The 26,804-nt window shown below is 39.3% G+C and overlaps 2 protein-coding genes across 4 annotated transcripts in view; one reads left to right on the top strand and one right to left on the bottom strand.

The window, feature by feature from the left end:
* glt1d1 (glycosyltransferase 1 domain containing 1) overlaps positions 1-9,295 on the bottom strand; it is a 50,572-nt gene extending 41,277 nt beyond the window's left edge. The window contains exons 1-4 of one of the 2 annotated variants that reach the window (XM_079638486.1): positions 9,031-9,295; positions 8,424-8,578; positions 7,238-7,343; positions 3,916-3,967 (exon numbers count right to left, since the gene is read on the bottom strand). In XM_079638486.1, coding sequence (XP_079494612.1) covers positions 3,916-3,967; positions 7,238-7,343; positions 8,424-8,578; positions 9,031-9,098 — 381 coding nt within the window. In that variant the 5' untranslated portion in view covers positions 9,099-9,295. The remainder of the gene's footprint in view (positions 1-3,915; positions 3,968-7,237; positions 7,344-8,423; positions 8,579-9,030) is intronic. The other variant, XM_079638487.1, reaches the window with a different exon arrangement.
* Positions 9,296-13,986: 4,691 nt separating this feature from the next.
* Positions 13,987-26,804, top strand: part of slc15a4 (solute carrier family 15 member 4) — a 60,020-nt gene continuing 47,202 nt past the window's right edge. For both annotated transcript variants that reach the window (XR_013800379.1, XM_079636636.1), the window contains exons 1-5: positions 13,987-14,445; positions 14,715-15,338; positions 18,326-18,618; positions 19,483-19,624; positions 21,783-21,860. Coding sequence is in view for 1 of the 2 variants with exons in the window: in XM_079636636.1 (XP_079492762.1) it covers positions 14,766-15,338; positions 18,326-18,618; positions 19,483-19,624; positions 21,783-21,860 (1,086 nt within the window). In the remaining variant the exon portion in view is untranslated. The remainder of the gene's footprint in view (positions 14,446-14,714; positions 15,339-18,325; positions 18,619-19,482; positions 19,625-21,782; positions 21,861-26,804) is intronic.

Raw genomic sequence — 26,804 nt, forward strand, 5'->3', positions numbered from 1 at the left:
TGTACAAACTTAATTAGAATTTTTTGAGGATTAATTTAACATTTTCTTATACAAACTACCGTTCAGATGTTTGGGGTCAGTAAAAGGTTTTAAAGTTTTTGAAAGAAGTCTCTTATGTTCACCAAGCCTGCATTTATTTGATCAAAAACACGGCAAAAGTCTCCAGTCTTCAGTGTCACATGATCCTTCAGAAAACATTATAATATGTTGATTAGCTGCTCAAGAGTCATTTATCATCAATGATTAAAACGTCTCAGTTACGTATGTAAACCTTGTTCCCTTTCAGTCGGTCACGTTCGACGTGCTGACGTAATTGGAATCGCCTTGAGAGACCAATCTACTTCGAGAGTATTAAAATGAGCCAATACACATTGGCATGCGAAAATTGCATCAGCTGCTCTGCTTCCAGCGCTACCATATAACGAGCAGCAGGTGCGTCGCAGATTTGTTTTACGCTGAGGACCCGAGAAGTGTTCGGCCGTACAGCGATGGTTAGTAACCGTGGTGCCGACGCAATTGGGATCCCTATGGAAATCGCCACGGTTGCTGCCACATCCAGCGCCCTACGCAAGACTCAGACCCCCAACTGACTGGGGTGGAAGGCCTGCGTGAAGGGAGTTCAAACTGCAGTTCCGTTATAACCCACAAAGTGGAACTCTTGGATAACACTGGGAAAGCGTGCCTTTCCAGAGGAGAGGGACGCTGCGGAAGCCACATCCTGCCCGAAGGGAGATGACATGTGGAGAACATACACTGGCTGGTTAGGGACAGTACAGCATGGAATGTCACTGGGGTGGCTCCAGCCTGAGAAGGGGGAGACAACACCGGACAGTCTGCCTCCTCCGAGGGCAGCGCTTGCAGATTCACCACCTGGTCACGGAAGGGAGTGGTAGAAACCTTGGGCATGTATCTGAATTGACAGCATGAATTCTAGGCACGATTCGTCGACCAAAAATGCACGCAGGTCCCCTACCCTCTTGATGGAGGCCAATGCAACCAGGAGTATGGTCTTCCAAGACAGAATTTTTAACTCGGCTGATTGCAAGGGCTCAAAGGGTGGTCTCTGAAGTGCCAAAGGACCAGAGACAAGCCCAAGAGAGTAACGAGAGCGGGCACGGCAGATTTAATCTCCTCGCCCCCTCAGGAACCTGAGGATCAGGTCGTGCTTTCCCAGCGACTGACCTCAACTGCATCGTGATGTGCAGAGATAGTGGCAACATAGCAGAAGTGATGGTGTCTACCACCGCTTGAGGTAGGTTACCTAAAATCTCCACGTCCCATTTTAGACATGGAATTTCCCAGCTTTCCCAGCGACTTACCTCAACTGTGATGTGCGGAAATAGTGGCAACATACACTTTAAGGGTGGAGGAAGACAGCCGTCGCTCCAACCCAGCTTGCATGAAAGAAAGCACATGCCCTGATCGAGCAAGTTTGAGGGTTCTCCTGGTGAGAAGAACACCAAAGTTCCTTTCTCAGAGGAATGGGCCTGGGAGGGGCTGTCGCGAGAAGCACCAGTTGTGGGAGCCAGGTCCGGTTGGGCCAGTAAAGCGCAACTAACAAGACCTGCTCCTCGTCCTCCCTGACCAGAAGTGCAAGAAGGCTCACTGGGGGGGGAGCCCTCGGTCAGGGAGTAAAACAACTGGCAGTGCGATGTGTCCTAGGCGGCAACAGATCTACCTGTGCGATCCCAAAGTGCCAATTCAGCTGGACCACCTGGGGATGGGGTCTTCACTCTCCCGGGAGCACCTGCTGCCATGAGAGGTCGTTGGCTGCACGGTTGAGCAGACCCAGAGTGTGAATAGCACAAAGCGACCTCAGATGCTTCTGACTTCATAGGAGATGGCGGGCGAGTTGTGACATGCAGCGGGAGCGTAGACCACCCTGACGGTTGATGTATGTAATGGCAGTGCTGTCCGTACGGACAAGTACATGCTTGCCTAGTAGTGGCATTTTGAAGCGGTCCAGCGCTAGGTGTACTGCTAACAACTCGAGGCAGTTGATGTGCCAATGCAGTTGAGAAAGGCAAGACGAACAACATGCTGATGTGGTCATGTTCTTAAAAGGGAATATGCGCAACCGCGCTGTCAGCCGGCAGCTCGACGGCACGCTGAATGCTTAAAACGTTAATGAGAAAGGCAAGATGAACAATGTGCCAACATGGTCATGCCCTCAAGAGAGAGAATAAACCACCCACGAGCGCAGTTTCAGCATGCTTAAAGGGATACTTCAGGATTTAGCACTAAGCTTTGTATCAGTAGAAAACCTGTAGTATTTTCAAATTACTGTGCTTCCCTCCCTCATATCCAAGACAAGATATTTATGTATTTTTTGTCTGTAAAAAAATCCTTTTCAAAAAGGCTTTTTTTTGGCCAGAGGCTAAAAACTACAGAAGGCGCTAGATCCGCATGTTTTCAACCCGCCCAATCTCACTCTCCGACCGTCGAGATCGCCCAAAATGTCCGGGATTCGGCTTTTGCTTTCTGCAGTCGCCATTCCTTGTTTACATGCACACCTTTTGTTTCAATCTAACTGAATTCATCCTGATTGGTGAATCTGAATGTAGTGTTTACTTAAACGCTAAACAAGTGATGGGTTAATGTGCGTTTTAACATTGCCAAGAAAATTCCCACTTCTCCGTGAGAGATATGAGACCAGTGCGTCTTACAGGTGCTGCTCATCAGTAATCACGCTACCAGCCTCGCGTCATTCTCCCGTGACCATCAGTCTCGTCCTGCTCGCCACAGTAAACATAATGAATGGCGACTGTAGAACGCAAAAGCCAAATCCCGGAGATTTTTGGCAATCTAGAAATCCCGGGCAGACTTGTCACAGAGACTCACTAGTAGCCTAGCCTAGCCTGTTTAACTTACTGCGCTATTACCGGTAGGCGTGAAGTATCCCTTTAAGCCCAGGCATGTGAAACTGTGATCGTGGCCGTCAAATGAGGATAGGAAACAAAGTCTTGAAAACGCAGTGTCAAACCGTGTATGCTCTTTCAGGAAAAAATTGCTCTCCAGGGAAGGCCGCGGCTACACAAACAGGACGATAGTGCAAGCCTGATGTGAGGTAAGCACATTCTCATTAAAGGCGCAAGCGACTGGAAGGGAACAAGTGATTGCTTAATATTTTTATGGAAACGGACACATTTTTTCAAGATTATTAGATAAATAGAAAGTTCAAAAGAACATAATTTATGATCATTTAACTTTTGTGACATTATAAATGTCTTTACAGTCATTTTTGATAAATCTAATGCATCCTTGCTGAATAAAAATATAAATTTATATATATATAAAATAAAATAATGTATCGTAAAATCTTTTACAAAAAAAATACCAAAAAGTACCTCACTATATACCTTGTGCACAATAAGATCAGGGGCTAGATTTACTAACAAAGTACATTTGTAGGAGTTTCCCTTCCAGATGCAAAATTATGGGAGGAGAGTATTTAAATTAATCGTGCAAGATGATTTACTAAGGTTTGCGCTGGTCAATTTACTGTGTTTTTTTATTTTATTATTATTTACCACCCCAAAAAGCATGTATTAAACCAGATGCTAATTTGCGCTGCTCTTGGTAGATTGCGTTGGTCATTATGGAAGTCATCCGGCTGCGTCGGTGTTCTTTAATTTGCGTTTCGTCAGTAGATTTTTTTGGAATTGCACTCTACTTTACCCTGTTTAGTAAATCTGGCCCCAGGACATTCCATATTGTGCATTAAAAAGTAAATGATATCAATTATGATTTCACATTAACTTTAAGCATGTGTTCAAGCGTTGTTCACTGCACTCAGCACTGCAGTTCATATACATTAAGTGAAAGGAAAGGGTTCCTGACACTTGCAAAGAGTTTGTTTTCATGCTAACAACAGCAGTCTTATGAACCTGGAGCTGTAAACTCAACATTTCTTACCAGGAGCACCTGAGCCTGTTCTTTCAATGCATCAGTGAACGCCACAGCAAACCTGCATGTGTGAGAGAGAGATGAAGCAAGTGAGTTGACATGTTTAACGTGTAAAGAAACATGAAAAGTCTGCACAGCGTTGTGATAGTGAGGTACACCCCAGCGACTGCACTCAACCGCTTTCATTTCGCCGCAATTCCACACTTTCCCACACATCAAAGCTGTCAGTGCTCGCCAAAAATCTGTAAATCAAATCAGTCAAGCCACGCAAATAAAAGTACAGCAATGCAATCCCTGAGCACCGCTTAAAGTCAGGATGATGAAGAGGAAGATTATTTTAATTGAAAACTTTTTAATCATAACTAACAACTAACTATTTTTATCATAAATGTTATTGTTAGTGTAAACATTTAAAAAAATTAAAAAAATATCTGATTTTCAGAAAATACTTTTTATTTTAAAAGTGACAATGTATTACATTTTATTTTACATTTCTCAAAACTCATAACTTTTATGTGTCCCATGTTTTTGCATTTAAAATTACATTTTATATCCCAGAATTTCAATGTGGTCTTGGACTTTTGAAGCTCCCTGTATTTGTATTTTTTAAGAAAGAAAAATAGTCAAAGTTTGGACTGTGCCTGTCTTGCTGTCAAGCCTCATCCTAAAGCTTGTTAATTCAAACTCAAGACAAACGCAAACACACACACATGCATAAGAAACAAGGTCCTCTTATGATACTTGTGGGTGGAAAAAAGAAAAAGCAGACATCGTGTTGTTATTTTTCCAAATGACTGCAACTAAAGCCCATGGGTTTCCCTACATCTCCTCTTCATCATCTCTTGTCCCTCATCTTTCTCTTTCAGGAGATGTGAAGGTTAGGCAGTAACGGCGGCAGCAGGGGGTCTTCTCTGACAGATGTGTTTGAAGTGGAAAGGCTCTTATTCTCCCTAGTGACAATTATTCCCTTAAGACTGTCAAAAGGGTGTGAATCTGTCTGTACTAATCAAACAGACCACAAGAATCTTTAACACCTGGCTAATGAATTGAAACCATAGCTGGCAGGCTTTGGGTACAGATGTATTATTGATCAAAAAAGGAGAAGAAATGCCACGTAATGATACCTGATCCTATCAACCTTTTAGGCCAAAGGCCCAATGGAGGATACAAAGAGAGAGACTACTACCATTCAAAAGTTTAATGTCAGTAGGTTTTTCTTTTTTTTTTAAGAAATTAACATTTCAGCAAGGATGCAATTAATTGATCTAAAGTGACAGAAAAGACAATAATCTGTATAATGTTACAAAATATTCATTTAAAATAAATGCTGTTATTTTAAACTTTCTATGTATCAAAGAATGCTGGAGGATTTTTTTTTTATTACGGTTTAAAAAAAAAAAAACATTAAGCAGTACAACTGTTTTCAACATTGATAATAAGAATAAATGTTTCTTGAGCAGCAAATCAGCATATTAGAATGATTTCTGAAGGATCATGTGACACTGAATACGGGAGTAATGATGCTGAAAATTCAGCTTTGAAAACACAGAAATAAATTTGAAAATATTGAAACGGAAAATATTTAAATATTAGTTTTTATGGTGAGCATAAATATTTTTAAAAATCTTACAGACCCTAAACTTATGAACAGCAGTGTACTTTTTGACAAAAATAATTGTTTGAGACTAAATACTAATTTGCAATCCCACTCTTGAAGAGCCTTGATCTATTCTTAAAAAAAAAAAAACAGCTAATGGAGGAGTCGTCATAATTATTGTCTTTTTTGCTTGTAACTTGATTATTTGTTCTTGTTTTATTACTGCCTGTTTACTTGTCTTTAATAATGTTTTAAATATTAGGTGGGTTAGTAGTTTTATCTGTGGTATCGGAAGAGAATTGTGAATTTTCACTGGTACAATTTTGGCACCATTACTGCCTGTTTTTGCAAAAACAGTTTCTTGCCCGGTAAAACATATTTATGGCCGTTACATTTTCTTAAGACACCGCCCATTGACAGGTGTAGCAAAAAAATATATATATATATATATATATATATATATATATATATATATATATATATATATATATATATATATATATATATATATACACACACACACACACACACAAATATTCCAAAGGTCAGTTAGGACCAAAACCTAAACAACCTAGTTTAGATCATACTTCAGTAATCTCATGGGTGATTTTCTACGCAATTTAAAAGACCACCTTATCCGTTGCAGATTAGAAAACTAATCTCAGATGCAGAGATTAAAGTCCCAGTAAAGGCAATTCTAAAAAAAAAAGAAATCTAAACACATTATAAATGTTAGAAATGTATTGCTAAAACATATTACAAAGACTGAGCTGTGAAGTACTGAATTGTGGAGTTAGACCATTGAAAAGTTTTTCACCATTGCTGTACCATTCAAACTTTCGTCAGAGACAACTGGGATTCACTGATAATCTGCTGTTACTGGTGAATGGGGCCGAACTGACTATCTCCCGCCTCGGCCTTCATCCTCCTGTCGCGCCGACAACTGGTGCCATCATCGGCAGTGCGTGCCCACCAATGAGTGCAAGTTGCCTTGTGTGCTTATGTTATAATTATAGTAGGTAGTCCACAGTAACTCCACAGTTGAGTGTGGCGACTGCAGTTTTGGAGTGGGCATGGTTTCAGTGCAGCAAGCGGACACGGCCCCATCGTTTGAGAGCTGAGACTACTGCTCATTTTTTCAAGATTTTGATAGCTTATTTTATGTATTTGCCGGCTTTTTTATCATTCAAATTGGGCTGGGTGGCTAATAACACATTTTTCTGTGGTGTGACAAACTCAGAACACATACCGGTACTTAATTTTGACTTTACAGGGACTTTAACGATACACTAGAAATCTTCTATAATCCTCTTTTTATAACGTTCACCTACAATTAAAAACCATTTACTCACCCCTTGCTCCAAACCTGTACGACCTTCTTTATGTTGTTGATTAAAAAATGTTTTGAAGAATGTACTGGAGAAGCAAAAGCACAATTAAAGCATCATACTGTAATTGAGCCATATGACTTGAGCATTATAGTCTCCAGAAGCCATATTAATTTTTATGTGAGAAACAAACAGATATAGGTTTTTTTTAATTCCATGGAAAATAACAGCCAGTACATTCTTTAAAATCTCTTCTTTGAGTTCCACAGAGTCGTACAGGTTTAGAATGGGTCATAAATGATGACAGAATTAAATTTTTTGCTCAAACTATTCCATTAACTATAGCTGACTAGAGCAGGGAAGCAGGATAAGCGTCAGCTTTTATCAGGGACTGAGTGAATTTGACCTGGCCTTGCGCAAAACTTCCTCCATCACAGCTCGCTTGTGCTCATCCTTTACGTCCTCGTTGACATCCGTCCCTCCGAAGACCACTCCAAACGGCACCCCGGCATCTGCAGAGAAATGGAAATTCACAACAAAGACGTAAATCCCCTATTTTACTTATTCACCTCCTCTGAAGTTCAACTTTTAAATCCTTCGAGTGAGCAAAGTCCTTGAGGCATGAAACAGTGTGTTTATCTTGCCAGAGGGGAGAGTCGTCATCCACAGAGTGGACACTTTGGGCAATGACTAAAAAAAACTGGCCATATCTTAGAGAGGTGAGGGAGAAGTAGCCTTCAATCTGAACAAGGCATTTTGTGAGTAGGATGCACAATATATCAGTCATTTTAAATGAATGCCATCAATTGTTCATGGAAGCGGATAATATGAGTGCCATCATACTGCCCATAAAAAACACTGTGACTGTGGTGATGGTATCAGATGGCAATACCATGTTACACTTATAGCTGAAAATATAGCTGAAAACTAATGGCTGCTATTTTATATTTTATAAATTCTTAATTTCCCAGCAGGATTTGCACCTGCCCACACTGTCAAAAGAACCAAAACCTGGTACACTGACCATGGTATTACTGTGTAATTACTGTGTGATTTCATGCAATATTCTAATTTTCTGGGATTTTGATTTCGTGGGTTTCATAAGCTGTAAGCCATAATCATCAAAATTATAACAAATAAAGGCTTGGAATATCTCACTTTGCATGTAATGAGTCTATATAATATATTAGTTTCACCTGTTAAGTTGAATTCTTGAAATAAATCAACTTTTTGATGATATTCTAATTTTATGACCAGCACCTGTATATATATATATATATATATATATATATATATATATATATATATATATATATATATATATATATATATGAAAACTAATTGCTGCTAATATATATATATATATATATATATATATATATATATATATATATATCACTATAAAGTCATAAATTGTGTGATAGATGTGGATAGTAACACTAATGAGACGAGACAGATGTGTGTACAGTATGTATAGTGTGTGGGCAGCTTAGATGTGGTACACAAACTCTGCATAAAATCAATTGCATCTATGAGCTGTTAATATAGTGAAACCAACATGTGTGTGTATTTTAAGAGGCAGAGGGACTAGCCACCTAAAAGAAGCCTGCCTCCTTTGAAAAGATGAATGGCCAGCGCAGCCTCAACCCGCGGCTCTTGCGTCATCAGGGATGAAACATCAGAGGCAGAACTAAACTCTCTTGTATCACACAGTACACAAGTGTGTCCTGCAGCCACGATGTGATTCCTGCAACCCAAAACACACACACACACACACAATATAAATAACACTATATATCAGCATCTCATTCTCTGTAATATAGTGGCTCTGAGCTGTTCTTGTATCATGGTGCTTATGTTATTATGGTGACATATACACGGAATTTGTCTGGTATTTCAAATAATACCATAATATTACCATTGTACAGTAACGTTACTTGTATTCCCAAAAAGTGTACTTATTTGTACAACAGCGCCAACAGATTATAGCTTCACAATGGTGTAACGTTGTGTGTGCATTATGCAGTGCAATACGTGACATTGTGATGTATATCGCATTGCAGGTTGAACAATCCCTTCACTTGAAAAATGATCGCCTCACAGGATTAATACTACTCGAATAAACTGTGCTGTGAGAAGTGATGATCAATGGAGGATTGTGATACTTCCTGGTTTCGCTAAACAAACATGTTACTGTACCTTATTCTTTCGGCAGTGGTACAGTTCCCTGTTTTAGGACTTAAGCAAGCAAGGAAGAGCACGCGCATTTCAGCATGTGGCGATAAAATGCTGACGCTAATAAACAAAGCGAGAGCGCCTGCCAGCAGACGGACAATGGTTTACTCTCTTGACCTGACTCTGTTAATCTCATGCTGTCACGTCAGAGACCAGCCTACCTAAACGACGCGCCACGCGCGTGGAGTTTATTTTAGAACGGGTCCGTTTCAAATGAAGACCCTCCGGAAACACGGAACTATTGGCCGCAACGGTAAAAAGATGAAATGTGGCACATATATAAAATATATATTAATATTAATATTCATATATTATTATGTATAATAATATCGAGTGTATTCCATCTGGATTCTGGGAACACGCCTTGTAAATATTAGCGATAAAATGATAGCCTAAAATGCTGTATCATGTCCCTAAATAATTTTTTTTAAATAAAATAGTGAGTGCCATGATAATTGTTATTTATTAAAGGACCACAATCATCTTCAGTGTGATTTTTTTTCTGTAAAAACTTCCTTTCCCTGAAATAGCTGTAACTAGTATAAAACTGCAAATTATTAAGGAACATTGTATCATATAACTGATACAATTGAGAATATCAATAAGTAACTGTAATAATAAAAATATTTTTTAATCTTTTATTTTAAAAAAGTCTCATGCTCAAAAAGGCTGCATTTTGAGCAAAAAATACAGTAAAAACAGTAATTGTCACAGTCACGTCATGTTTAGTTTCATTGTCTTGTTCTGTTTATTGAATTTTTCTCTCTGTTTTTGCCTGTGTTAGTTAATTATTAATCATTAGTCATGGGATTATCCCTCACCAGGTCCCTGTTTTGTTAATAAAGCTTCCTCTGTGTATTTAAGCCCTTCGTTTTCCTAAGTTCATTGTCTTCCTTTAACGTTTGGTAAATGTTTAGTGTTCTCGCTCTCTCTGTTTAATAAATGTTGTGCCTATTCTGTCATTCTGTGTCACGCATCGAATTTGTTGGAATAGGGGATCATCACGCTGATACGTAGTACTTCCACATTCAGTGATCTTTGTGCACTGCCACTTCCGGTGAATCACTCATCACTCTGGCGAACCCATGATGGACGACCCTAAGTTTATTTATACTGCATCCCCACCTCTGCATTATATTTATACAAACATACGTGCTACCTTGTTTTATTTTAAAGTTTGGCTCTTCATCCCGGCGGCGAACCACTTTAATCCACTTCTTCCTTAGACTCAGTTCAGTCGGGAATCCATGGAAACTTAAATAAGGTTGGCGTTGTTTGTTTGATTGACAAAGTGGAACAGAGCAGTGACATCTAGCCTTCGTTTCAGCCATTGTTGTAACTGCGCCGTAAGTGGACATGCACAAAGTTGAAAAATCCCGCCCATGAAACCCGGAAGCGTGATAATCCCCTATACCTACATATCTTCAATCTAACTAGCCCGTGAAGGACTATTCATTTAATTTCTGCCAGTTCGCCAAACGTACCACCTTTGACAATCAAACTTTAAAATCACTATATTGGATTAAATCGAACCTTCACAGCCCACTTGACCTACCCAATATGACCAGAAGAACCTGTAGAGAATTCATCCTCAGCTGTCTACAGTGTGCATATGCCATCCTAGTATAATGACATCACTCACGTCACGGCCACTGCAGACACAAAGCCCACGCCAACCTCGTCCATCCAGTCTGACCAGGTATGTGAGGCGGTTGTAACTTCCGAACAAGTGGGAAATTTAGTGGAGCTAAGTGGAAGATCTGCCTTTGCTGATCCCAGGCAGTCCGAGCTGCATAACTGTTGATGTTGTGTCCACCCAGCCTCCCTCCCCCCTTCATCTAGTCAGTCCCGCCTCCGCTGGCTCCCTCCAGTCCCTTGTCTCCTTCTGTCGCAGATCTTCCGGTCACCAGCGTTGCCTTGCGAGTGGACGCCGAGCCCTTAACTCCACCTCGGCCCATCAACCAGTCAGCTCCTCCTTGGCTCCTCACCCCCCTTAGCTCCACTAAGGACTGTCGTCCTCAAAGCTTCGCCAGGCTCCCTCATTTAGCCAGCAGCCATATCACCCTGTAGCCCAAGACTGGTTTCCCACTGAAGCTAAGCGGGGCTGAGCCTGGTTAGTACTTGGATGGGAGACCTCCTGAGAAAACTAGGTTGCTGCTGGAAGAGGTGTTAGTGTGGCCAGCAGGGGGCGCTCACCCTGTGGTCTGTGTGGGTCCTAACGCCCCAGTGTAGTGACGGGGACACTATACTGACAAAGAGCGCCGTCCTTCGGATGAGACGTTAAACCGAGGTCCTGACTCTCTGTGGTCATTAAAAATCCCAGGATGTCTTTCGAAAGAGTAGGGGTGTAACCCCGGCATCCTGGCCAAATTTGCCCAGTGGCCTCTGTCCATCTTGGCCTCCTAATCATCCTCCTATATATACTAATTGACTTCATCAATGTCTCCTCTCCACCAGTAAGCTGGTGTGTGGTGGGCGTTCTGGCGTGGTGGGCGTTCCAGGTGGATGCTGCACATTGGTGGTGGTTGAGGAGATTCCCCCCTTCTATGTAAAGCGCTTTGAGTGTCCAGAAAAGCGCTATATAAATGTAATGAATTATTATTATTATTATCCTTCCGGCCCCACCTTGGTCAGACATCACTCTGCCTGCGCCACGGTCTTCCGGGACATCAGCAGCGGCTCCGACCAGCATGGTCGCACCAGCTCCGCTCCAGTACACCGGTGCCCTTGCTCCACCTCAGCTGCTCATCACCGCGGTTCCGCCCTGGCCTCTTGAACCTACAGTGTCGTCTGGTCTCACCATCTCCCCGGCTACGCCTGGGTCTTCAGGTCTCCGGGCTCCACCGTTAGCTGTCGGACCACTAACACTGCCCTGGCTCCTCCCACCATCAGTTCTGTTGTGGGGATCTTCAGTCTCGTCTGCTCTGCTGTGGTGGTCTTATGGTCCTCCATGGGGGTCGTCTGCTCCTCCACTCTCCTGAACTCTATATGAACATTTATCATTTACTGCGCCCAGAGTCGCCTTCCAGAAAGGGAGGTCTGCCATGTTTTGCCTTTGTTTAGGTTTCGTTTTCATATTGCACTTTCAGTTACTTGTTTCCTGTGTTCTTTTGTTCCTGCCAGTTGCCATGGACACCCATTTAACGATCACACCTGTTAGTCTTTGAGTTAATCATCGATCATTGTGTATTTAAGATCCTCATTTCCTTCTGTTTCTTTGTCTGGTATTGTCGTATGTTACACTCTGTTACTTTGCCTTCTGTCCTGTGAATTGGAGTTTTTTTACTTCATAAATACTTCATAAACTTTACTAAAAAAACTGTTTGCAAGTCTCAATCATCTTAGTAAGACCTAGAACGTTGCACACATGATCTTCAGAAATCATTCTAATATTTTAAAATTATTTAAATTAAAAAGAGAGAGAATATATATATGAGAGAGAGAGAGAAAGAGAGAGAGAGAGAGAGTTTGCTTAGTAATCAACAACAAACACATGACTGGTATGTTTTATAGTCTTGTCAGTTCTCATGAGAGAGAAGAGCTGTGACTGAGGGACATGCTGACTTTCATATAGTGTTATCATGCCACAGCAAATTGCCACTGGCACTTCCTTATAGTACAGACCGTTTGAAATTGAGTTCATGAATTTCATACATTTTAATGGGTCTGAATGAGGAAAGAAGGCTAAAGTTGGGAAAGTTTTATTCACCTCTTGATCCTTAAAAGTCTGTCAGCTACATGAAGCCGAGCAGTTCTAGTTCTGTTCTGAGGGATGGTGTCCGTGTGATCTGTCAGTCTACATGATTGGCACTCAAACACTTTTTTACTTTTGATCAAGTTAATTTATGAGTTCAGCAGTTCACTATTCATGAGAATAATACAAAATGAGCAAGGACATCATAACCTTAATGACTAATAAAGGAAACATTAACTAAGAAACCACAGAGCTATACATTTCAGATGCATATTATTTTTTTTTATTATGTATGAAAGTAACAGACAATGTAAGAAACTACTGTAATTATGGGGTGGTGTAGATTCATAATACCTATTGATGCCCAACAATCATATATATACAACATTATTTATTTTTTCTAAGAGGTGTATGCACAAATTAATTCTATAACACTGTAACCCACAAATCACAAAAGGGTGTTGAAATCAATAAACAAAACATTTAGAATAATAAATAGTTAATAAATAAATAATTAATCTAATTTAAATGTTCACATTGTCATGACTTAGGAGTAAATACAATTATGTATAGTGTAAAAATTATGTATTGTTATAAAACATTCCAAAATAATAAGTAAATAGTTTTTAAGAAAGAATCATACTAATGAGACATATGTTTTTTTTTTCAGTGGTGTATGCACAAACTATTTAAACAAAAACACACACAAGGCTGTGAATAACCATAAACAAACCGTATATAAAATGTGCATGACAGGCAAGGCACCAGCTAGCCTGGCTAACGCCAGACCCAATTCTCGTTGAGACTTGGGTCTGGGAACCACATGCGCATTTTCTCGTATTTGAGGCGTGGTTTACGAATGCCCGGCGCCGTTTATTGGGTGCTAAGAATGTCTATCAAATGCGCCTGTACGTAGCTCATAACCAATCGTTTCCATTATACCAGATGACGTATGTATAGACGCCAAAAACTGCTCTTTTTTCAAAATAAACTTGCGTTCTAAACTACTTAGAACAATATCTAAAGCTGCATCAAAAGGTAGCTTCGCGTCTGCTGCCATGTTGAATCCATAAACAAACTGCTTAGTTGTGTTGCATAGATGTCGTCATCGTCTTGCTGCTCCCTCCCCGTTCTGTGATTGGTTCCCTTAACGAGGCGAAAATCAGGTCCATGGTTTCCAGACTGCCTTTCAGCGAGAATAAAATCGCGCTGCGCAAAGGCAGTCTGGGGAAACCCAGGCTAGGCACCAGCCAGGTTCATGTGCAAAATTGATTGGCTGCAATACTAGCCAATAGAAAAATTGCTTTCTTTCCCCTTCATCCAATCAGGAATGGCAGTTGGTTGTCTTGCTAGTTGATTTACGCTTGTCTCCATGCGTTGTATACAAAACGATCAACCTGATACTCCTCACAGGACACACGATAAGCACATCCAGATGATATGCTGATCTGATATTTGCACTGTGGGCGCGTCACTTTGACGTTTATGAGTTAACCGGGTGTCACGCGGTAGTATTGTGACTGGCTGTTTACGGTTTACTCTCAGAGCCGATAGCTAAACTTCATATCGACAGACTTTTAGGAATTTTAACATAATATTTGTATTAAAATGTATTTCGAGGACATTGGGAAACACGTCGCTGGCTGAACAGCTAAATGTGGAGCAGTGCTAAGTGTACAAGAACGGTATGTTTACGCAAATATCATGTTGTTATTAGCCTGTTTACTGAGTACAATATAAGTTGTGGACAGCACGTCAGCGGCTTTTTATTGTTGTTTTATGTTGGGTTGAAATATTCAATTAAGTCAATAAGTGCAAGAATTGGTTAGTATTTTATAAGGACCCTGTTGTGATTTATTTCCCGAATCTCCATTATTGCGTCATGTGTCATTTTTTTGGCATCACGTGCTGTTAAAATAATGGTTATCGTTTTGTTGTTGTTTGTGTCCTTTAGGTTTGGATTTTGGTCAGCTGACCACCTCTTGAGAAACACTCATAGCAGGCCATGGCTGGCAGAGATGTAAGCGAGACATCTCCTCTTTTGGACAACTCTGTGGCTTCTGCCAGATCAGAGTCAGTGTTCAATGGCAGGAGACTGGCATGTGTTGCCATACTGCTGGCAGAGTCTTTAGAGAGAATGGCTTTCTATGGCATCACCTCAAACCTGGTGCTCTTCCTAAACAGCAGCCCCTTCTATTGGGAGGGCACTTTGGCCAGCCAGGCCCCCTTGATCTTCATGGGAGTCACTTATTTGATATCACCCTTTGGTGGCTGGCTGGCGGATGCGTACCTTGGCAAGTTCTTAACCATAGCCTTAAGTTTAGCCCTGTATCTGTTAGGGATGCTGCTTTTCCCCTTTGTGGCCAGTGACAACACCAGGAATTATCTGTGTGGAGAAGAGATGGCGTTCCCAGTGCAGCCTGCAGAATGTTTTCCTGAAAATGGGACCGTTCCGGCCAATGTGACCTGCGTCAACCGGACGTCGTACTGCGGGCCTGCGATCTTCAGTGGTCTGGTGCTGGTGGCCATCGGGGTGGGAGCTGTGAAGTCAAACATCACTCCATTTGGGGCAGATCAGGTAATGCAGGTGTTTTCAGAATGTGTTCTGGGAATGCCCAGTGGCTTTGTGGAAAAGTTTAGAGAAAAACAGAGCTAAAATTATAATAAATAATATAGTTTCTATTTCTAACTATATAAATAATTTGCATAAAAATAAAAAACATATTAAAGTAAATAAATTGATTTCTAATGATTTGTAAATAAATAATGCACTTAACAGTACAGCATAATTAGTGATTAGAAAAAAGTAATAATGTAACAAAAGAAAATATTTTCATAGTAATATTTTACATGTATTTTTAATATAGCCTACACTTTTCACAGTATAAATTTGGTCTTTAAACGTACAAATAATATATAGCTTAAAATTTAGGCACAGAATGTTCATATTTTGGGGGTCTGTGTCATCTAAAAGATTGAAGATCCTTGAGGTAATGAACAGACTTCACTACAACTGGAGAGTTGTTTAAACTTTGAGTAGGTTCAAATCTCAGGGGCGCAACCTTGGATTGATTCTCAGAGCAATATTTTCTGCTGTGTCTGGCTTTTATGAAACTCTGAATGATATCGAGACCTTTGACATGGTTGCTGGTGTTTGTTCAATAACATTCTTTCTTTCAGGTTAACCCTGGCTGGTTCTGTCGGTAGATTCAATAACTCACTACTAGTGTAGAGAGTTTGTTTTGAATAGTTTTTCTAGCTTTTTTGGTTTTTGGTGCACAAAAGGAGACGTTTTGAATAATGTGCTGGTTGCTCTTGTCCATTTAAGTTGGAGATTGGTCATTTTAAACTTCAAAAGGGATGCAAAAATATAATAAAATAATCCATATAACTCGTACAGCATATTCCAAGTCTTCTGAGGTCATATGCTAGCTTTGTGCAACAAAAATGCACTTATAATCGTATAATCTCCTTTGCTAGTGGAGGCTGTAAAGTTGAAATGGAGAAAGGGTCCATTTGATTTAATTCAAACTTTAACTGTGTATGGGATCAGTGAATTTGTGAAAATATCAAATGAACCATGTGTTCTCGCTAAGGCAGAATATGGTGCACAAGTCATATGGACACGTATTATAATATTTGACTCATTTAAGGTGTAAATAATATTTTACACATTTAAGGTGCTTTTTGGAGCTCCACAGTTGTAGTCTTCATTCACTTTCAATATAAAATTCACATTTTGTGTACCACAGTAGAAAGCCATACAGACCTCATTGAAATAAGGGTTAATAAATGACAGATTTTTTTAATTTTGGGTTTATTTTTCAAGTTTAATTTGACTCACCATTGTCATGTCTATAAGTGCAAGAATTCTGTAGGTGCTTGAACAAAATATGGGTCAGTTACTGGGACTCTGTATTTTTAACCCATTGACACCACTCATCTGACAGTCATAAAAGGACAATACATTGACAATAACAATAATGTGAGGTTTTTCTTGAAAAAAAGGTTTCTGATTTACATTTTGTGACGTGAACCCTCGATAACCTTCTAAATTTAACCTACTACATTTATTATACTGGATTTTGCCTAAAACAAAACAAAAAAATCCAAAAAGCAGTGGGAAATGTCAGATTTCAACATAATCGGTTGCTTCATTACTTAACAACTGTTTACAATGTTTTTGTTTTTCACTGTCAATGTACTTTTTTGGCAACATTTTGTAAGACTTCCTTAAGCTTGGCCACTTTCGCTTCACTTTAAAAACGACAAGTCAAATACCACACATTTCTGAGGTACTTTGAGTCAGATTTTGCCTTGTGACACAAGCCATTTTGCAGCCCACAAGATCGAAATTCTGCCTTTTGTTGAAGTGGCTTCTATGGTTACTACCAAGGTCTGTTTCTCAGATTCGTTTAAAACTAAATTAGTATATGAAAGCTTAGGCTAATTAATTATAGTGATGAGGATTTTTAGTGATATTCTGTAGATTGTTTCACACCAAGTACAAACATTTTTTACAATGCGAAAACAGTGCAAAAACACTTGTACAATAAAATAATCCTTCCATGCTTTAGCCATGTTTCCACGCTACTAAAACTTGTGATGCATTAGCACCTCTTTCACCCTATCTATTACATGACCTCTCAGTGACATGAAACTGTACAGTAGCCCAGTGGGGACAGGGACGGGGGATGTCCCTGACATAAGTGAACTAGAAGTAAATCATCTGCTTAGTGACTAAATGATTAATTAGAAACTATATGATAGTGAGTAAGACTGCTCCTATCAAACTAGACATTACACGCAAAATGAAACTAAAAATGTGGGAAGTAAAACTGACATCTGTCTTCGTTGGCTTGTTTATCTGCGTCATATATTTTTTTATACAGTTACAGTATTGGATTATTTGAAAAGCTTTTTTTGTTAACCAAATTTGATATAAAAAAACAACAAAGTAATACAAGTCTTTAAATGGGGATGACTTGGATTAGGCCAGTGTTGATGATGTCTGTTGACTCTCGTCATATGATCGTCATGTGATTTTTAGATTCAATAAAGAGATTAACTGCATGCTGTACCATCTGGGTGTCATTGGGTCATAGATCTCATTTAGACGTTGAGGGAGTGGGGCAATGAATTGAAAATTCGTACACTATTGATTGTGTCTCTGATTGTATGGCTACATCTGCATGTATTTTGAGCTTTTTGTGAGCAGACATCTCTTCAGAAAAGCGTTTGCATTCACTTGAGCAGAAAATTCACCCAAGTTTATAAATGCGTTTAGTAAACTGCAAAAAAGTATTGAGTTAAATGAAGAATGCGAATTGATTGTTGATACTGTTATTGACGGTGCAACTTTAGTATCCACAAGCAAGTCAAATAAATGTTTTTCCAGCTGGACATTGTTAATGTTATTGATGCCAACACTGAACTGGATATATAATTAGTTATTATAGATTTAAAAGTGATTTGATTGTCAGTTTCTCACTTTTTCCTTTGAGCTTAAAATTAATAAATTAAATGAAAGTAAATTGAATGCATTTTTAATGTATATCCTTACAGGTGAAGGATCGAGGTCCGGAGGCAACACGGCGGTTCTTTAACTGGTTCTACTGGTGCATTAATCTGGGAGCGATCTTCTCCCTGGGTGGAGTAGCCTATATTCAGCAGAACATCAGCTTCTCTATTGGCTACATCATCCCTGCCGTGTGCCTCGGGGTGTCCCTCGTCGTCTTTATTCTGGGCAGAGCGGTTTTCATAAACAAGCCTGCAGACGGCAGCGCCTTCAGCGACATGTTTCGGATCCTGGCCTCGGCCTTCTGCGGACGCGGGCCAAAGGAACCCAGTCTGCTCAGGTGAGGGCTTGGCTTATTTTTGTGAATAGGGCAGTTCACATGAAATCAACTTTCTTAATACAAACTACTGGTTTTATTCATTTTCTTTTCACCTCCTTATAAAGAAAAGAGCTGTTTTACCACTATTGCAGCTAAATGTGGAGTATAAAGGATGCATATTAGTTGCAAATTATGCTTTATCTAGCCTATGTATTTAAGCCTGTCGCTCCACATAAATAAGTGAAGTGTGCAGTGAACATTTAAAACTTAATTATGACTGATATACATTTTCATCCTCAGTTAGTGCTCAAATAAATGCACTAATTTGTATCATTCCAGCATCACTTGAAGTCACATAGACTTATCCAAACAATTCCTAATAAATGATAGTCCTGCTCTACCTTTTATTCTGGTTCAATGTCCTTTTTCAAGGATTTCAGAAATGATAAAACGGGTAGCATACACCATTTCTTGTTGAATTGAGATGGATTTATCAGTTGTTGCATATTCAGAAATTGTAAATATTTATTCTTGCATTTAAAAATGAATGTGCCTATTAGTCTTTACACAGTCCGTACTGTTTAAAACGTTTTAAGTGTGTTAGATTGTAAATTTATGCTGTTTTTTTCATGGGAACCTCTACTCCAGTTTACATGACTCTATTAGTCTGTAATGTTATCCCTCATCTTCCTCTTTGATCCACCTCTCCTGTCTGTCTCGTACGTGGCGATGCTATTCATCGTGTCTCTGTGGCATAAGTTACTGTCAAGTGCCGTGCCCTCTCTCTAAATCAAAGAACAATCGCTTCACACAAAACCCTGACATTATTTTGAAGTTAGCAAATCATTGCTTTTTTCTTTGTTACAAACCATGTTCTTCCACCAGGCCCAAGCCGACTCTCCTGGATGGCGCTAAGGTGACATACGGTGGGCGATTTTCAGAGGAGAAGGTGGAGGAAGTGAAAGCGCTTGTCAAAATACTTCCTGTTTTCCTGGCCCTCATTCCGTACTGGATGGTCTATTTCCAGGTAAAGTCTTTATGAGTGGGTTTCTCAACCCAGTCTGTCAGTTATAGGTCCTTAAAAAAGAGTGAAATATACAGGCTATGTATATTTAACCGTAATTTACTGTAGTTGTGACCGAGGATGAATAGGGAATTGCACAGGTATTTTATTTGCTTGAAGTCTCAAGGTGTGTCAGGGGAAAAGAGACGTGTCAAATACAGTTGACTGATGTTCATAAGCAGAGATTTTGTCTCTGACATATATTAAGGGTGTGTGCCATTTGGAGCCTTTATGGGATGAGTGGGCATAAAGCCCTTGAGTAGACAGGTGCTTCCTTGAGGAATTTTATTTGTGTCTTGGCTCAAGGTAATGCAGAAATGACAAGCAATAAAGACTGGGACATCTCTACTTAAGCAGGGTCACTCCAGCAGCTGGTGTGGGGCATGTAACTACTGAATTAATGTCACCTTACCACAGAAAACAAACAGAGGTTGTGTGTCAAACCACTCGTAAAGTGTTTTTGATCATGTTTAAAATCAGTTTGTCAACATTGGCATGTTTAAATATATTTTCAAGGTCTGTCTCTTTCATTTCTGCATTTTACAACCACCTTAGTGATATTTTCAGCCACAGAGCACATTTGGATTATCGGAAGATGCTTGTAAAGGTCGGTTCTTATGGACATTAAAAGGTTAGATCACCCAAAAATAGATTTTTTTTTTTTTACCATTTACTCACCCTCATGTCGTTCCAAACCCATAAGATTTTGTTAATCTTTGAGACACAAATGAGGGTATTTTAAAGTCCCCCTGTGGTGAAAATCAGCCTTTTAATGTTGTTTATATGTCTATGTGTTGTTTTTAATGTGCTTGGAGACAAATCATGTGCAAATCATAAGTCAACACCATTGCTGAGTATTTTCTCCTTAAAATTGCAGTGAAAAAAAGACAGCCTCAAAAACATGGTTTGAAATCGCTGGTGTTTCTGCTGTCACAAACTACCTTTTAACCAATCACGTCAACGTGTGATCACCAACAAGTGGATCTCTGAGCTGGTGTGAGTGAGTGGAGGCGGGGCTATTTTGCATATTAATAGAACCGTGTATACTAAATGAGATAAGGGTGTAGGTTACATTCAATTTATTTTAAAGCATGAAGACTTTTTTTCAAGGAAAATACATTTAAATATGTAATTTTGGTGATCAGAGATGTGTTTTAAGGAAGAAAATTACTTGTTGAAATGGAGCATTTCTTTGTTCCACCATTTGCACAATTACGCACATGAAGGTTTTTTACTGCTCAATATTTTGAGGCACAAGCAACAGTTGTATTTATTTATTGTATTTTTGTATGCTTACTGTTGTATTAATGGGTCAAATAACTACATAAGCCATTCACACTTGTTACTGATGGTTACACACATGATTTTGCTGATTTCTTACGAATTAATCAATTAAACTATAGCTAAGACTAATTATCAGGACAGTGACATCCCAACTGTAACTCATGTGGGACTTGGCTCATACAATTGACACTGTCCCAATTTGATCAAGATGTCTGGTCACCCTAATCCTTTTCTAGTAATCTCGAAAGATCAGATGGTGGTGACATAAAAAAAAAATCTTTCGCTATGTATTTACAGCGTAAAATTCTTAGGATGCATTGGATAATTTTCTTGCTGTGTATGCAGCTATTGTTGTAATGTTAAATTTGTGGTGGGTCTGTCAGGATAAGGATCATTGTGTCGTAGACCATCTCACGTGAAAACTAGATTCTCTACCTCCAATTATGGCTAAAGGTCATCTTTTGAGGCCCTGTCATCCCATGTTTTGTCTGCTGAGACGCTTGCCAACTGTTAGAAAGGTTACCCGGCATTGTTAGTCCTCGGGGCCTTAAATTAAGGTTTGAGTAAAGGACAACGTCTCTTACTTTTAGAAAAAATGGCTTAATGACTTTCTGCATGAACCGATATTGGAGAATGTTCCCATGAAGCACCAAACTGCTTTTAAGGGCTGAAATATTGCCACTTGCTATTTTCTTCCTCTGCCCTATTTCAAGTTTAAATCAATATCAATATTCAGAAACAGTGTCTCCTCAAGTGCTACAGTAAATGGATCATAGTACGCTGAATGAGATGTAAGTGCAGCCAGCGTGTTTATGTGTGCTTCTGTTCTCTCTTGCAGATGCAGACCACATATTATCTCCAGAGTCTCCATCTGACAATTCCTGGAGCCAGTCCCAACTCCACAGACTCCCACCCGGTAAGAGAACAGCTATTTCAGTGCCAATGATGTCAGATCACTTCCAAATTGGCCTGAAAGAAAAATATAATTGCTTTGTTAATGAAGAGTTCAATTATTAAAGCAGTTGGCCTCCTTTTTTGCCTGTGCTCTGGTCACTTTGCTCATTAGTTTTCCCATATTTCTCATCGGCTGTGCTATTACGAAGCAACATTTTCAATGCCACAGATTTTTCCATTAATGATACATGTTTCTATAAATGAAATATGTCTTTGTTAGCTGGATTTTCATTGCTCTTTTAAATATTGATACAGTATACAGGCAGACTCATGAACGAAACAAAGATATATATATATATATATATTTATCATTTTAAAATATATATATACACATTAACGTTCAAACGCTTGGGTCAGTAAGACTTTTTTTTTCAGCAAGGAAACATGAAATTGATATAAAATGACAAAAATATTTTCATTTTAAATATTTAGCTTTGCCACCACAGGAATAATTTACATTTCAAAATATTAAAGTTACACTGTAATTGTTTTTCCAAATTAACACAATCATCAAGTCTTCCTCCACATTGTGAATTTTTCTTATATTTTAGACCTGACTGGATGGTTTTCGTGGGAAATTACGTACATACGTCAGTAGCCCGTCTCATCATATCAGTAAATAGAAAAAAAGTTGCTCTGGCTGCTATGCTGTGTATGGTGTGGAAGTGGCAGAGGTTAGTTGTCACAATGAGCTAGAAAGATTGACATAGAGCAGCTAAGTCTTTAGTTAGTGTGTAATGTTGCTGTTTGAGCATAAACAACATCTACAAAGTTACAATGCTCAAAGTTCAAAGCAAAGGGAGATATTTGCTTTTATAGAAATCGTTTTTTAAGGACTACAACAAACGACTGGTTGGGACTACATGACATGCCAATGACTGGCGGCAGTGGCTCAGTGGTTCATGTAGATTGTCTACAAACCGGAAGGTTGGTGGTTCAATCCCCGGTTCCACCTGACCAAGTGTCGAGGTGTCCTTGAGCAAGACACCTAACCCTAGCTGCTCCCGACGAGCTGGATCGCCTTGCATGGCTGACACCGCCGTCGGTGTATGAATGAGTGAGTGAATGGGTTAATGTGAGGCAATATTGTAAAGCGCTTTGGTGGCCATTGGGTCTATGAAAGCGCTATATAAATGCAGTCCATTTACCATTTACCATTCCTCCTGGGTTAGTGACATCACCAACCCTAAAATTTACATAAACCCCGCCCCCTGATCACAATTTATAGATTATCAAGACAGAATATGCTAATCAATGACTAGAAGATAACTACCAAGCGGCAACCTCCCTGTCTCTCTCTTGAAACCAACACGGAAGTGAATTAAACGGCAATTCATCGACTGGCCGCTTGAGGCTGGCTGCAGAAGTGAGTCAAATCTGTATCTCCCCCATGTTAAAATTGTGCCCTCTGTGTCAGGAGCAGCAGCTCATTTGCATTTAAAGGAACATACACAAAACGGTGTGTTTTACCCTCAAATAGTGACAATTTTAACATGCTATATAAAAATATATGTGGGGTATTTTGAGCTAAAACTTACCATACACACTGGGCACATCAAGGACTTATTTTACATCTTGTGAAAAGGGCATTATACCACCCCTTTAAGATATAGTTCTAAAAATAATTTTATATATAAAAAAAGTATCACAGAGTCCACACCATAACTATAACGATAATAGCACAGAGAGTCAATATCGTCACTTTCAGAATGAATTTTGTCCAGCTGAGCAATAAAGCCAATCGGAATCCACCAGACATTAAAGAGCTCGAGCATTTAAAGAGGCAGATGACAAAACAGCAGTGCATGCTTTTAATGGACTCTTAATATAGTTACATTCATAGTTAACATTCTTGGTGTGAACGGACCTTAAGGGTTAGCGAGAGAGTTTAATTTTTAATGTTTTGGTGCAAGAGACTTTGAGTAACATTATAAATGGTCTTCAGGGAAAAACATTAAATGCAACCGTGTAGAATACAGTATCTTTAATTGACTTTTATTCTTCAGTTTTAATTTTAGATGCCTGTGGTGATGCCAGGTGTTTGGGATGTTTGTCTGACTGTAGAGTAGAGGCTGTTTAGGATACTCTCTGGAGACGCTGGCACGCTTGAGCTAGAGAAATCCTTTGAAAACCAGGGTATTAACTTCAAAACCATGACCCTCACTAATCGCAGATTAGCACCCAGCAGCCGCTTTCTCATCTAAAGTTGCTGTGTATTTGTTTTTGTGTGAGTGTGCGTGTGGGTGTACATGTATACGCTCTACTAGGTAAGTGTGTCAGAACCTTTGCCTTGAATTAAATCCCCTCAAAATAGATTCACTGTGACTGATCCAAAATCACGACTGCCGGGCGGTCTGATCAGCAATGACAATGCAGTCACATGTTGCTCGATCACCATGAAAATGCATAGATACAAATGCAACTGGATGAGCAACTTGTGTGTGTAGTCTGTGTACGTGCAATTTCACCACTGTTTAAAATGGAGTTTTCTAATCCAGAATTAGATTGAGAGTCACATGGTAAGGACAGAGGAAGTGCAAAACGACAATGGGGAAGTGAAAAAGACGTAATTGGCTGTGTTAAATAACACATTGCTTGAGAATGTGACTGCAAGGTCATATTTAAGAGAAGGTTGTAAAGCACCTCATGCTCTTTAAATATAATTTTCCAGAGGACTTTCATGGTGGTTGTGCCATTTTCTGCTAACTTTTAAAAATATTACATTGACAAACCAATCTAACGTGTAATCTTTATAAAAGTACTTTATATTGGATGACTGACCTTGTCTTAACAAGTCAGAAGATCAGTATGTGTAGGCTACAACTTCCTCTGTGATCAATGAATAAACACATTCCAGCATCTTCAAGCTTTTTGCTCGCCACTGAATTATCAATCAAAGGAGAAGCGTTCCTCTTTCAGTCTGGTTCAGGAAGAAGAAAAGTGTTGAAGTGACAGACATTTTTGTTACAACAAAAACAAACTTGTAGGACAAAGTTTTTCCTGTAACTATATATAACTAAACTTGTTTTTGAAGAATATATAATTGCTGTTTGCTTGTGAAAAAATTGCTGCCACCTTATTAGGTATTATATTATATATGCGTTATATATAAGGCTGCAATTATTTGATCGAAAATGCAGTAATATTGTGAAATTGTATTACAATTAAAAATAACTGTTTTGAACTATTTTAATATATATAAAAAAAATTCTGTGGTAAGTTTTAAAATTCTGAAAAAAGTGTGGGATTAGTGTCTTTTTAGGATTCTTTGTTGAATATAGTTCAAAACAAAATTTTTGAAATAGAAATATTTTGTAACATGTCTTTACTTTCACTTTTATATTAATTTATATTACTACGTTATCAATTTAAAGGTACAGTAAGCTATTTTTGAGAAGCATTGTTGATATTTGAAATCAACCTAAACACCTAAATGCACAAACACACAATGCTAGAGTGGATGTCTCTTTAAAAGATAAAGCAAAATAATGCTTTGCAAAAAGTGAAGCGAAGATGACGAACGACAAGGAAGAACAAAAATAGTATATACAAGCAAGAGTTCATTGATAGTCACCAGCAGCACACCAGCTCCAGACAAATAATGACACTCAGTCAAAACTGTCCTGTCTTTGTTCTGTAAAACATGGCAAAACCAATGTTACTCAACAGGGGTCCTAAAGCTCTTGCCTGATCATAAACCTTCTTTTTCCAGTGATATTCCTCTGACCTTTTCTCTTTTGTAATGTCTCTCAGCGATCTCATTTTCTACAATCTTTCTTCAAATTTTCCTCTTGCTCACTCTCTCTCATCTCACATCATGAGTGTACTGCTGATTGGCTACAAGTGTGTTGTGGTGCTCGGGTCGATCCACTTTCAACAGCGTTTCTCAGAAACCTAAACTTTTGATCGGTAGTGTACATATGCTATGTTATAAAAAGGGTTAGTTCAGTGTTCTTTTGTCAGTTAAAGGTCAATTAGCACACATTAAGCCCCTTTTTCACTGTCGGGCCGGAAGGAACAGTTCCAGATATATTTCCACTTGAGCTTGGTTCGGCACTGCACGGCTAAAAAACGTCCTCGGCCCGAAATTCTCAGCACGTTTGTCTAACCGCGTTGAACTGTGCTGGTAGTATGCGTGTAGTGATGGCTCCACTCAGGATTGGTCGCTTGTCTGTTGCCTGGCTAACAGTTTCTCTGTAGCTGGCCAAGCGCATATTTGATCGAAGTAAACGATCATAAAATTTAAGTTAATTATACACTTAAAAGAAATACCTGATCATCCTCCAGAACGCGGCCACTATTTACGCCTCATACCGTCTCTAAAGTCTTGCGTTACCAAGACAATGACTGACACATTTGCATTACATTCCAAAGTTATCAGCCCCAAAGTGGAAAACGTACCAGCTGAGTCAGATTGGCATGGAATGGAACAGTTAAGCAACGAGAATGGTGGAAAAGTGGCCATTCATATTTGCCTGTTACCCTGATTTCGCTCTGAAATGTTCTAAGAAAACAGAGCAAAAATATTGATGACTCAAAAATGTAGGGCCTACCCCGACTTCCTGTTTCAATGGGAATCAAGTAATTTCATTCTGTCCTGAGTACTATAGTTTTTCTCTGGAGCGCATACTCAAGTTTGCAAACCCCAATCTGTTGCTCGTTCTCTCACACACAAGGGTTTCCCCTTCTAAATGAACACGTGCTGCCGTAGATTTGTCGCTGTGGGCCGCGCAGCCTAAAGGGAATCCAGCGCACAGTCTTAACAAGGCCAAACTGTGAGCTCTTAATTAGGAGATACCCATAGAGAGAAACAGACACCAGTAATGTGGGTGAAAATGATATGATGATAGAATGATGCAAACTGGCAATTTCAAAAGGAGAAAAAAGTATTTAAAAGTGCACGATG

This window comes from Phoxinus phoxinus (assembly GCF_949152265.1).
Source record: "Phoxinus phoxinus genome assembly, chromosome: 15".
NCBI classification, from domain to species: domain Eukaryota; kingdom Metazoa; phylum Chordata; class Actinopteri; order Cypriniformes; family Leuciscidae; genus Phoxinus; species Phoxinus phoxinus.